This window comes from Hakea prostrata, chromosome 11 (genome assembly GCF_041222555.1).
Source record: "Hakea prostrata isolate BN-2017 chromosome 11, UWA_Hpros_2, whole genome shotgun sequence".
In the NCBI taxonomy this organism is placed as follows: Eukaryota; Viridiplantae; Streptophyta; class Magnoliopsida; order Proteales; family Proteaceae; genus Hakea; species Hakea prostrata.
The window spans coordinates 7,359,490-7,372,110 of NC_142610.1; the positions used below are offsets into that span (position 1 = coordinate 7,359,490).

General features: G+C 35.1%; 1 protein-coding gene across 1 annotated transcript; it reads right to left on the reverse strand.

Moving 5' to 3' along the window:
* Positions 1-6,246: 6,246 nt before the first annotated feature.
* Positions 6,247-7,916, reverse strand: LOC148999849 (trihelix transcription factor GT-3b-like). The gene is made up of 2 exons (XM_089140126.1): positions 7,469-7,916; positions 6,247-7,373 (listed from the first exon to the last, which is right to left on the reverse strand). The coding sequence occupies exons 1-2, from the start codon at positions 7,784-7,786 to the stop codon at positions 6,780-6,782; spliced, it is 912 nt and encodes a 303-aa protein (XP_088996252.1). The 5' UTR covers positions 7,787-7,916; the 3' UTR covers positions 6,247-6,779.
* Between the last annotated feature and the right edge of the window lie 4,705 nt (positions 7,917-12,621).

Below are 12,621 nucleotides of genomic sequence, written 5' to 3' on the forward strand. Positions count from 1 at the left end.
TCCTCTGCCATATATGTATATATCTTCTTCAAATGTTCTTGTTAATATAAGGTAAATCTCTTGTGATTGACTGTAAACGATTCGTACTTGATATCAAACGGATAACTCTACTTGATTAATAGATTTTGATTGGTAATGGTTGTGAAATTGTCTACTGTGTTTGTCTGTTTATATGAATTTCATAATATGGGTTAATGAACATAAATGATCCTGTTGTACAAAGTAGATTTTGGGACTGGAGAGGAAGAAAGTCATTGGACGTGTTTACAGGGGTTCGATATCATGGGAACAAGTTCGTTCTCTGAATCCAGGTTTCGCTTTTTACGGGTACAAACTCATCCATGGAGTCATTAGTTCACAAAGGAACTATCATGATGTATATGGGTGCAATTCATACATTATTAGTTGCTTTGGCGTGGTTATGTTGAATGTGCATGCCGTTTATTCAGTGGAGTGCCCTTTAAAAATCAGGTAACATGGAACTATACGATATCTGGGTATGTTAGGATCGTAAGATTGGTGAGGTACGTACGATATTTGATAGTCATACCTAACAACATTACAGTTTCATGGAGGGAATTGTTGACTGGATATGCAAGGTGTGGAAAAAGCTAAGGATTTTTTTAATAGAATGCCAGAAAGAAATCTCTTTATTTGGAATACGACCATCTCTGTTTGTGTGAATAATTGGAGAATTCAGCGGGCACATCAGTTGTTGATAGAATGCTAGTTAGAATTCTATATCTTGGGAAGAATTATAGAAGGGTACTTCCAGCATAATATTATTAAGGAAGTCTTGTTGGTATTTGATCAAGTACCTGAAAAAAATCACCCCAATTTATAGTACTCTTTTGTATATGAAGTGGGATACTTTGCAGTTGCATGCGTAATTGTTCAACAGAGTGCCTAAAAGAGTTGTTGCTTCATGCACAACTATGATTACTTGTTATTCAAGAACTGGTCAGATGGAAAATGCTGAGTACTTATTTGAGCAGATGCCAGAAAGTGAAACAGCAGCATGGACAACAATTTTGGAAAGTTATTTCAGACTCAAGGGAAATAAAAGGAATTTCTTTTGCAATTATTCTGGATTCTACAAGCGAGGAGAATTGTCTCGGTATCTTATTGCTATTTGGTCTTCAGGATTTTATACATTGACAAGTCATTTTGAGTTAAACAATATAATTTTAGAAAGTGTTTGGTATTTATAATGGGAAAAAAGTTATCAAGATAAGTTGTTATTATTTTCTTCACCCGAAAAAGAAAAAAATATATTTTGTGATAGCAAGCACTCCAATGAACTACAATTTAATAAGAAAATTGTGTTGAGGTGCATAGAAAATATTTAAGAATTAAATGCATGATTAGTTTCTAAATGACTATCTTTTCAACCTGTTCTCAATTCTCAGGGAAGATATTGCATCCTTGATGCAAAACTAAGGTGACATGAAACCCTAATAGCAATGGGGGGAGCTTGCACAAATTTTTTTCCCCCCTTTTTCCTCCTGCTTTTGCTGAGTATTACATTTTTAAAATCTGACCTGGATCTATGCATTTTTTCTTGTAAAAGCCTATGGTAGCATATGCTGTCTCCTTTCTCCCATGATATGGGTCAGACATATAACATTCTATAGGAGAGCTGAGAGATATCATCAAAGTATATTCATGGATGATTTTTGAATGCTCAACTCTTCCCAATCCTTTGTATTCTTTTTCTATTTCTTTTTTCTTTTTTTTTTTTTTTTTTTTTTTTTTTTTTTGGGAGGGGGGGGAGCAGAACTTTGTGTGTATCATTTTCCCCTTTTCAAATAATTTAATGTTGTGAAGTTGCATTAATAGGTAGATTTGGATCGTGCTGAATGCATTGTGATGTATAGTATATAATTTTTTTTTGTTGCTGAGCATATATTTTTTACAGTTTTGTTTCTTCAGATTCGTTTGACATGTTACCCGTACAGTAGTAGGATTTTTAATATATAGATGCTTAATGTTATGGAATACTTAGTAGGATACTTATACTCGCATGTTTTTTTACTAATTTGGTCCTTTAGACTATTATACCTGTGCGGCAATGGATTTTCCTTTTGAGACATTCTTGTTAACTGCTTCTTGCTACTAATTAATAGGGTTGTACTTGCCAAGGAAAATTTGTATCATATAGATGCTGCAAAAGTTGAGACAAACTAATAGAGGTTGGATATCAGTGGTGCTTTCTTTCTTTATTTCTTTTTCTCTTACTTTTTTTTTTTTTTTTTTTTGGGGGGGGAGGGGTGAGGAGGGCAGGTAGGTAGGTAGGGGTTGGAGAGTTTAGAATAGTGGTTAGTGAGTGGTTAGTGTTACTTATTGTTTATTAGTGGTGCTTAAGGCTTGACAACACTGCTTTTGCATGTATCCTAAGCTTATCTTAAAACATGTCTAATTTCCCCTATACACATCTAAGTTGTCCCTGAGAATTAGCTATATGATGTGTTCCTGATACCTTAAGACGGTGATGCCGGTGCTGAAGGCTTCCGCACTATCAACGTTTTGAGGGGGGGGGGCAGTTTTCCCATGCAGCCTTAACCCAGCAATATTTGCTTAGTCTGTTTCAACGCCTTCCTTAGGCTACAACTGTGGTCGACCGACCATTACGCCATGGCCCCCACCCCTTTGATGGTTGCAGTACTTCCTCTCCTTTTTTTTTTCATTATTTTGAAAATTTGCAGTTAAATTTCTGGAGTTTCAATTGGTGGGATTCTCACTGGTGGCAAAGTTTGGTGGGTTGATCTCTACATAGCAGCATAATATGTGCTAAAGCGGCATTGTTTATGACAACCAATCTTCATGCCATGAATGATGTATGATTGTCATATGGTATCCTTTAGTTGATATGTGGTCAAGGTTCCACATATCACTTGTCAGAAGCCAGGCGAATTCAACATTTCAATTCCTCAAGCTGAACAGACATCTGAGGATTTGTCAAAATGTATACCAGATAAAAGTAGAATCAACTTTGCTGTGAGCTGGATAAGTAGTTGGAGATTTATTATATAGAAAGATGATGGGCATAGCTGCTGTAGAATGTGCTAAATACCAGGTTTTGGGTTGTAAAGAGTGCTAAAAACTAAGGTTCAAGGAACGAAATTGTGAATTTGGTTATGGTTAAGTTGAAAGCATTGAGAAGAAGAGAGGGGGATCCAAAGATTGGGTTGATGCTGGATAACAGTAAGATAGCTCTGTAAGAAATGCAAGCAAGGTGTGTTTCAAGAGATCTGATTTGATGATTCAAATACTTGTCATAATGGCATCTGTCAAAAATACTATGGAAATGCCTAGTTATGTGGTTGGAATAGGTTGCCGTAATGAATAGAAAATGTTTAAGGTTAAAAAAAAAAAGAAGAAAAGAGGAGAACAAATAATACCTCAGATTTCACCTACAAAGAGGACCAGAATCGATTAACACAATTGTCCGAGCTTTGAGAGAAAATTACATTCATTTCCAAAAATTCAATTTGTAACCATAGTTGTTGCCAAATCCTCTACCGCCATGGTTTATTTTTCTTTATCGTACTAGATAAATGTCAAATTAATGTAGAACTATTTGTCCTGTTTTAACTGCCACTGTAATAAGTTCTCCTAATTTAATGACTACTACTTTTTTCCTTGGTTGAATAATATAATAACTGGAGGAGGGGGGGGGGGGGGAGGAACCTACACCAATAAAGATCCCTTACATATTGTTGTCTCTACATGACAAACTCTATGTCCAGATGATTGCATTTCTGCCACTACAACACAAAATTAGTTTTCACTGCCAGGAGTCTGCATCTTTAGATCTATAGTAAAAATGTTTTAACCCATATGATACTAATTGTGCTCCATACAAATCATAACTCTCAAAATGTTGTTGCTAGGTGTAGGGATGTCTAGTCTTTCTTCCTATTTGAATCCTCTATAAACTTAATTCATTCTCTTTTTTTTATTGTCTACTGTAATTCTTGATAGATATTTTCCTTATCACTGCTTCATCGATTTGTACAGAGAGGTGCCATTGTTAGGCACACTGTAAATCTTATGATCTTTCAATTTCTTATATTCTTAATTGTTTTCTCTTTGTATTTCAAGCTTTGAGAGGATACTGTATGTAAAAGGAGAAGGGAAGTGTATATGCCATGCATATCCCAACCTTTTATATTTGCATTACACATGAACTCTAGTTTATGTATTCTTGGTATGCTCGATGTTACATCATGCAAGGAGGTTTCCCAATCTCCATTCTCCAATATCCAACAAATTCACCAATTTTAACATCAATGTTGATACTCCAAATTGATTATATCATGTTCGCTGCCATTTTGCGAACAGAAAAGAATGATGACATAATTGTACATCTCTCCCCTTGACATACCATTGCATATTCTTCAGCTTTGCATGTCACTGAAAAGTGCAAATTTCTAGTGCATCTTCAGACAGAATACTAAATCAATAGATTGAATTTTCAGGTGCAGCTAGCAAATGAGAACCAGCTTAAAGACCACTATGCTTCCAAACATCCAAAGGAGAAACCACCTTCTGACTCTGGTTGATTTACTGCCAAATTAATAACTGCGGACTTGTGTGTATCAGAAACTTGGGATTTATTTGACTGTTCTTCAATCTAATGTCACTGCTTCTATTCTCCCTACATTTGTATGCTCTTGCTCTTAATTTTATTTGGCAGGAATAAATATGCATTGGAAAAGAAATAGAGGTTATATATATACAGTTAAACGGCAATGGCGCCTTTTGGCAGCAGGTCCATTGGAGTGACTGTTCCTCAATTGATGGCATTAAGCTTGTTGCCTCCTCTGAGGATTAGTGCTGCCATTTGCAGAATTGATTTGGCTGGTCTTTTGAGTAGACAGGGTATCATCTACTTGATGTTATCTTTGATACTGTTTTTTTATAAAATTTACTTTGCCTTACTAGGAAGCTTATTCTCTAACATGTGGATTATTTCTGTCCTGTGTTAAAAGGCATGATTGCTTAATCTTTAGAAAGGAGAGTTCCTTGGAAATGCCCATTTTGAATTTGGTGAATCTCTTAGGTCTTATAGCTGACCATGTATGGGGCCTCCTGGTCCTTTTTTGTAGAGTTAATTGGCTTAAATTTTTGACAACCGTGTCTGGGGGTTCACTGTCCTTAATTATTCGGATTTTATTGATTGTACTTATTTCCAAACTCTAACTTTACATTTCTTGATATTGGATTGGACTGAATTGAAATCAAGATTTGGTTATATGATGTTATGGAGGGCCTGCATGTTAGAAGGCTTGGATTTTCATGGGTTCAACATTCCAAGCAGCCATCTGTCAGCACTGTTTGCATATTTGCCACGTGTTTTAACCATCATCTCAATTGTTGGATGATAGAGACTTAAAAAAGTTCAGTTAAAATTTGGACCAATATCATGTTCATTGATGTAACTTATAAATGAATTTCAACCATTTAACGTGGTGTTTGGACACATCTCACACATCTATGAAGAAATTGATCGTCTATTTCTCACGAGGAAATGAACTGGATAAATTTCTACTAAAACCCCAAGCTCTAATTAACAAGTTGAATAACAGTTAAGAGACGCAAGATACAAGCAATGCCTATGATGGCTACTTCTTTTGCTGCTGCAAACGAATTTTATCCAAATACTTCATAATAGGAAGGGCAAATTACATTATAATCCTGACTTTGCAATCAATTATATCTATTATTTTGAAAAAAAATTAATTATAAATGCTATTCTGTTGTTTAGATTTTGGATCCAATGATAATGTTATCACTAAACAAAAATTTATACGATCAATTTTACTTTTGAGATTTTGATTCCCATTGTTAAATGCATGCCTAAAATATTTTTCTATGAAATTCAAAAAAAAAATTAATATAGTAGTTTTCTCATCCATCTCTTTCATGGTAAGGCCTAGCAGGTGGGGAAAATTGGTGACTTCAGCAGAGTAGAGTAAAGGAAGAAAAAGGGTGAAGAGGAAATTTATTCACCCACTAAATGAAAGGTATTCTAATAATTTTTCTTTATATGCTCTCGCATTTAACAATAAGAATTAAAAACTCAAAATCAAAATTAGTGTCGAAAGAAAGGGTAAAATTATCTTTTAAATTTTTGCATAATGGTGAAATCATCATTTAACCCAAGGCATTTATAATTGATTTTTTCTTATGAATAGTAGATGTAATAAACATCTATATGTGAGGAAGTATACCACCCAATTTCAATTTAAACTGGCTATTTCAGAGCAAATAAATCATTTCCATCTTCCCAACAACAGAACAATTCTAATTTGTTTTCTGTATTTAGCCACCAACATATAACACATTGTCCATGTATACAATTGTAAAGAAGCAACACAACTCAAGCAAATCTTTCTCTGAAAGTGACACATTCACCTACATGTTAACAGATTGTTCATGTATACACTTGTAAAGAACCAACACAACTCAACCAGATCTTTCTCTGGAAGTGATTCTATCAACTGAATGACAATAGCTTTACTAAGAAGGTTGTCCAACAAAGAGCTTCCAAGGGCTTTTCTCCTCTGCTTTTCTCTTGCCTCTCCTCCTTTCCTAAAGATGCAATACTTTAGATCTCATCCTCTTTTCTGTATGCCTACTTAAAAGGTTATAAACCCAAACCAAAACAAAAAATAATTCATACAATAATAGTTCCAAAGCTGAAGCAGAACTCAGTTTCAAAAAGAACAAAAAGCTGAAACAGAACTTTCTGAGTAACCCTTTTCTCCAGCATATCAGAAATTTTCATGAAGGAGCTTGTTCAACAGTGAGGTTAAAAGGGCATCTCTCTCCTCTCCTCTTCTCTCTTCCCTCATCCTCCTCTGTTCCTCTCTTTCTCTCCAGGCTTGCTCCATCATTAGCCTCTCTCTCTCAAGATTTTCCATAGACTTCCTCCACTCTTGCTCTAACAACCTCCTCTCCTGAGCCCTCTTCTCCATTGTCTCCCTCCATTGCATTTCCATTCTTTGCTGCTGATTAAAGAAGTCTTGCAACATCTCCTGAATGCTCCCACCATTATTCCTCACTGATCTATCCGTCCTCTGCTGCTGCTGCAGATGCTTCTCAGCTTTCCTCTTCCGGCTGTTTCCACTCCTCGTAACCCGCTCTTCTTCACTTTCATCTTCATCTTCTTCTTCCTCCTCCAAAAGGTCATCGGAAGATCGATCACCCCCACTCGGCTTCTTCACCTTCTTCTTGGCTTGCACATTCCCAGCCTCTGATTCCAACAACATTCTCTGCATACTCTTCTCCCTTTCAACGAAAACCGCGTGTAGCTCCTCAAAGAACGGACATTGCCGTCCATTCTCTGGATCAGACGTCTCTTTCCCCTGCACCGAATTTCAAATTTAAAGGCCTAAAAGGGGGGGTTGGAAAATTCGATCTTTGTGTTATAGTTTGAAGAAATGATGATATTAGGGATCACCTTATATCGATTCACGAGATTCTTCCACTTGCACTTGCACTGCTCAGGGCTTCTTCTATATCCTCTCTTCTTCATCCTAGCTGCAACAGTCTCCCACAGATTCTTGTTTCGCTTCGTAACAGTGAAATCCCTCTCAAGTTCAGCTCTGATCGCGATGAAATCCTTTGTTTCTTGCTGACTCCACTGAGGAACCCTATCGTCTTTCTGAATTGAAACGCTAGTCGATGGCATCTCGTTCGTGATCGATTGTACTTGCAGTGGCAAGGATGAAATCAAGTTCATCCGCACTATGCCCTCGTTGTCCCCGCTTCCCATCATCCTTTCTCTCCCACTCTATTACACGCTAGGGTTAGGGTTTTTAGAAAAAGCTTGAACGGCTCGAGCTTGCTTCAGCTGTCACTGTTTCAAGTGACTGAAATTTCTTGCTTTTCTGGTGCTTTGGTAGATATTTTTCATTTTCCAGAAGAGAGAGATGGGTTTAAAGTGCGCGATTACGGGGTTTTAGATTGAGTAAATGCCATTAATCCCGTGCTTTTATTACCATAAAGCCATTGACTTTTTGTGCCGGATTTCTCATCACGGTTTTAATCAAGGTTTAAATATATTTTTTTAATTTTTCTATTTTTTGGTAATAGAAGGTTTAAATATTCCACGCTATCCCACGGTACTAGTCGATACATATCTATTAAAGGTGTCAACTGCATACCAAATCTGTTTGACTGAACTGTACCGTTCAAAATACTGAAAAGTACGTACCAAAACCGAATTTCTTCGGTATGGTTCAAGTTTTAAGTACTCATACCGTCAGTATGTATCGAAACCGAATTTCTTTGGTATGGTTCAAGTTTTAAGTACTCATACCGTCAGTATGTACCGAAACCGTACCGTACCAAATTAAGGAATATAAATATAATTTTACAATTAAAGCACTTTACATTTACCCTATCCCTAAAGTAGTACGTATTGTTTTTACTCAATTTTACAATTAAAGCACTTTACTTTCTTGATATCAAGTAGTACGTAATTTTTTAATTGTTTGACAAAATTTTTAAAAAAAATATATTGGGAAACAATTATTAATATTTTATAGTATTTTGGTTTTTAACAATTATTTTAGTTGACAGTAATCTAGTATTTTAACTGCTAGGGTGATTACGGTAATTTAGAATTTAAACTAAAAAATGTTTTCAACCAAAAGTAGTTTGGGATTTTTATAAAAATATTTAACAGTAAAAGTTTAATTTAATCGAAAAAGTTAACAAGTGGGAGGTGTTTAATATATTTGCTAGGTAAGAGGAGAGGTAAGTGACATTATCCTACTAAGAGGGAGTCTAAGTGCTATTTATTCAACTAAGAAGAGAGATAGTGATATTTATGCCAACAACTAACACTCCTTGTATCATAGCTTAGTTATTACTTATTACCTTATTTTCTATTTTTCTTAAATTTATTAATCTAACCATACCAAAAGAAAATTACTAACTTAACCTCACTTTGCCTGAAGTTATTAATACTTTTGTTATTAAGCTTTGCTAGTTAACGATGACATTGCATCTTTATATTTTTCAAAAATCTCAAAGTATGTGTTTGGTAATGTTTCTATTCTAAAAAATCAGTTCTTATGCAAAACCGTTTTTTAATGTTTGTGCTAAAAGACCGTTTTTTGCTTGAAAATGACGTTTGATAAATCTGTTCTGAAAATATTTTCAAAACCTAATAATAGAATAAGTTGGTGTTTTTTTTCTTTATTTTTTGAGTTAAAAAATAAAGTTGGTGTTTGATAAACTTGTTTTAAAGCTTCAATTTGAACTAATTTTATCACTTTTGTTTCTATTTTTTGGTAAAAACATATTTTTTATGTTCTGCAAAAAGTGTTTTTTAGAACACTTTTCTGATTGGTTCGTTCTTAAAGAACAGAAGAACGAACCATTTTATTAAACACCTCTAGCCCGTTCTTCCATTCCCAAAGAACAAAAGAATGCTAAAAACGTTTTTTAAGAACGTTATCAAAAGCGCCCAAAATAACCTTAAAATTTGTATCCTTTTATCTTTTTTATTTTTCTTTATTATCCTTAAACCTCAAAATATATGGCACCCATCAATTTTCCTTTTCACCTCCTTTTATCCTATAAATAAACAGTCTATAAATGACCAAGCCATAATGTAGTTCAAATATACTTAAGTCCCCTTTTCTTTAGTTATTCTATATTTTTCTTCACTAGTAAACTCTGAATGTGTAATTGCACGTCAATTATATTGTTTGTCAATATTGGATTTGGATTAAAAAGACCAAAACTAAAGAATCCATAAATGAAGCAAGAAACTCTTGCAACTTCAAAAATAGTGTCAAAATTTTTTAAATTGCATGTCAATTTCTTAAAGTTTTTCTACCAAAAAAAAAAAGAATTTTTATTTTTATTTTGGGTTCATCTATTTGAATTATCATATAAACAATTTAGCACTCAATTGACCACATTGTAGAGGATTTAGTCCGAAATTCTAGAGAAGCATCTCTTCTAGTTGGTGTTGTTAAAGGTGATTGTTACCTCTCTAAATTCGTTGATATTAAAAGTTTTAGAGATCGTCAGTTCATCATTAATTGGGCATTCGCTTCCTTTTCTTTTGTACAATCACCGACTAATACCCAAAAATGCAAAGATCCATTGCCAATGGCATCTTGCTCAAAGAAGTGTTATAGTAGCATTAATATTGCTTAAGCGTCTAAGATTCTTATCTAATATACAATATACATAAGGGTTTTCAGTTAGGTAAATGGATTAAGATAAGTTATTAAGAAACTTATTAATTGCTTAATTCTTTAGTCTTTTTTTGGAAAAGTTTATTAATAAAATATTCAAACCTGCCATCCGGAGAAAGAAATTATTATGAAATCAAACAAAAATAAATAAACTATCAAGGAAGGCTTCATCACATCGTGCCTACAACATTTGAATCCATGGTCCTAGGTAAGCTCATGCTAGCCTTAAATATAGAGATACCACTCTCTTTATAGTTAACAATTCTTCAATCGCTGAGTCATGTTCTAACAATGGTAACAAGAGGATTGTTTGGAGAGCCATAAGTCTAGGGTGGTAGAGGTTGGATGGCTAAATAAACTCAAGCAATGCAAGAAACCAAACCTGAAGAAAATTAATTGAGTGATTTTGCATTGATTTTCTCGTGTCTAGTGATGCAACCAAAAAATTTATATTAAGAATCTCAATGAGATCCATATAATGTTAAAGGATTAAGTAAGAACTTTGGAATTTTACCAAAAAAAAAAAACTTTGCAATAGGTCCTGAACTGATTGCAAGTGCTAGCTGAAGAGGGATTTTGCTTGGCAGCAGAAAGTGCCTACTACGTGTTCGCTACTAATGCAAGATAGTAATACGGTGAAGATTAAATCTGGGTTTTTTCATTAAATCATCACCATAGATATGACCCATGTGCAACAAAAATGCTTTTAAGTGATGTTCACTCGGTTTACTTGCTTTAACCCGGATCAGGAAGGTTCAAACCAAACCAAACCATCATCTTCTTCCCTGTGTAATTGCTCTCAACCAAAATTCAGATGGGAAGTTGAAGAGCCATCACGAACAATCCCATCGTTCTTCACCCCAACTGATTCAACTCTCCAACATTGCAGCTTCTCTTTTCTCAACAATGGGTGTTCATCGACATTCGGGTAATTCTCGGCCAGGACCTTAAAGGCTTCGAAGGAATAGAAAGACATCTCGATGCGCATATCCACGGGAGCCACCGCAAATAATATTACTGAACTGATCTTCCTTTAAGATCCTATTTCTCTATAAGCTCTCTGGCAAGGAATCATCGCCGATCGGAGTTATGAGCCACAAAATTTGATCTTCCATGCCCAGCGAAGGACCGGAAATTCAAATGCACAAATCAACTCCGGACATCTAAAACTAGATGATGATGGCGAGTTTTGCTCTGTTCCTTCACTCTCTCCCCTGAGTCGGGCTCTTCCTCCATCGGCAAGGAAGAAAACTGTTATTGCACTCCGTTTTTTTCACCCTACACGGGCTTGTATCGTGATTGGTCATCTCCTTGAGGAGAATCGATGGGCTAACGAGTCCACCACTGCTCTTCTTCTGGGATTATGTGTTGGATCTGTTGTCCTGTTGATCAGTAAAGGCCATAGCTCAAGCATACTTAATTTCAGTGATGAGTTGTTCTTCATTTATTTGCTTCCTCTTATCATTTTCAATGCTGGGTGCATTTTTCTATTGAAAAGGATTGATGTGGGAGCTTTGCGTGTACAAGATTATCGCTGTTGGTGCCATATTGTCACACAGATTCTATTTGCACATTACAGTCCAAAAGCTTGATATCAGCAGCATCAATGCTCCTAGCATTAAAACGTTCAGGACTTTCCTTTATCTCTTCTTAACAAGTACAACACTTGGCCTAGCAATGGGTCTCATCAGCGCTACATTATAAAGACATTGGACCCCTAGATCGACCTTAAAATGCGAGAGAAAAGAGAGAAGATCTGCAATGGGATTTAAATTACACAACAAATATTAAGAAAGAGTTACGCAGGATATCAATCGCTGCAAGCAGAAGGAATGCGGAGATTAACAGGAAAAAAGAAAAAAAAAAGAGAGAGAAAACAAGGAAAGTCAATCCATGGATCTTGGAGAACGATGGGATTGTACGTGATGACTCTTCAACTTCAATCTGGATTTTGGTTGAGAGCAATTACACAGGGAAGAAGATGATGGTTTGGTTTGGCTTGAACCTTCCTGGTCCGAGTTAAAGCAAGTAAACCGAGTGAACATCACTTAAAAGCATTTTTGTTGCACATGGGTAATATCTATGGTGAGGATTTAATGAAAAAACTCAGATTTAAATCCGAGGCGTGCACCGACGTGGGGCAAGGCCAGCAAAATCGTAAGAGAGACCTACAGTGGGAGCAAGAAAAACAAGCATAAAATCTACATGTTCGCTACTAATGCAAGATTTTTTAGTAATAAAAGAAATTAAAACTTTAAAGGGTTGGATAATTTTAGGAGAAAAAATAAATTAATAAATAATAAAAAAACTAAAAGTATTAAAAAAACATAATAATCATGAAAAATATTTATATAAAAAAAACATATTTTTATATAATAATATAATATAATATATG

Bases quoted from the DNA above. Each gene is read 5' to 3' on its own strand.
- LOC148999849 (XM_089140126.1), bottom strand. From the start codon at position 7,786: ATGATGGGAAGCGGGGACAACGAGGGCATAGTGCGGATGAACTTGATT. The intron at 7,374-7,468 runs GTGATCCCTAAT...AATTCGGTGCAG, and splicing joins ATCTCGTGAATCGATATAAG to GGGAAAGAGACGTCTGATCC.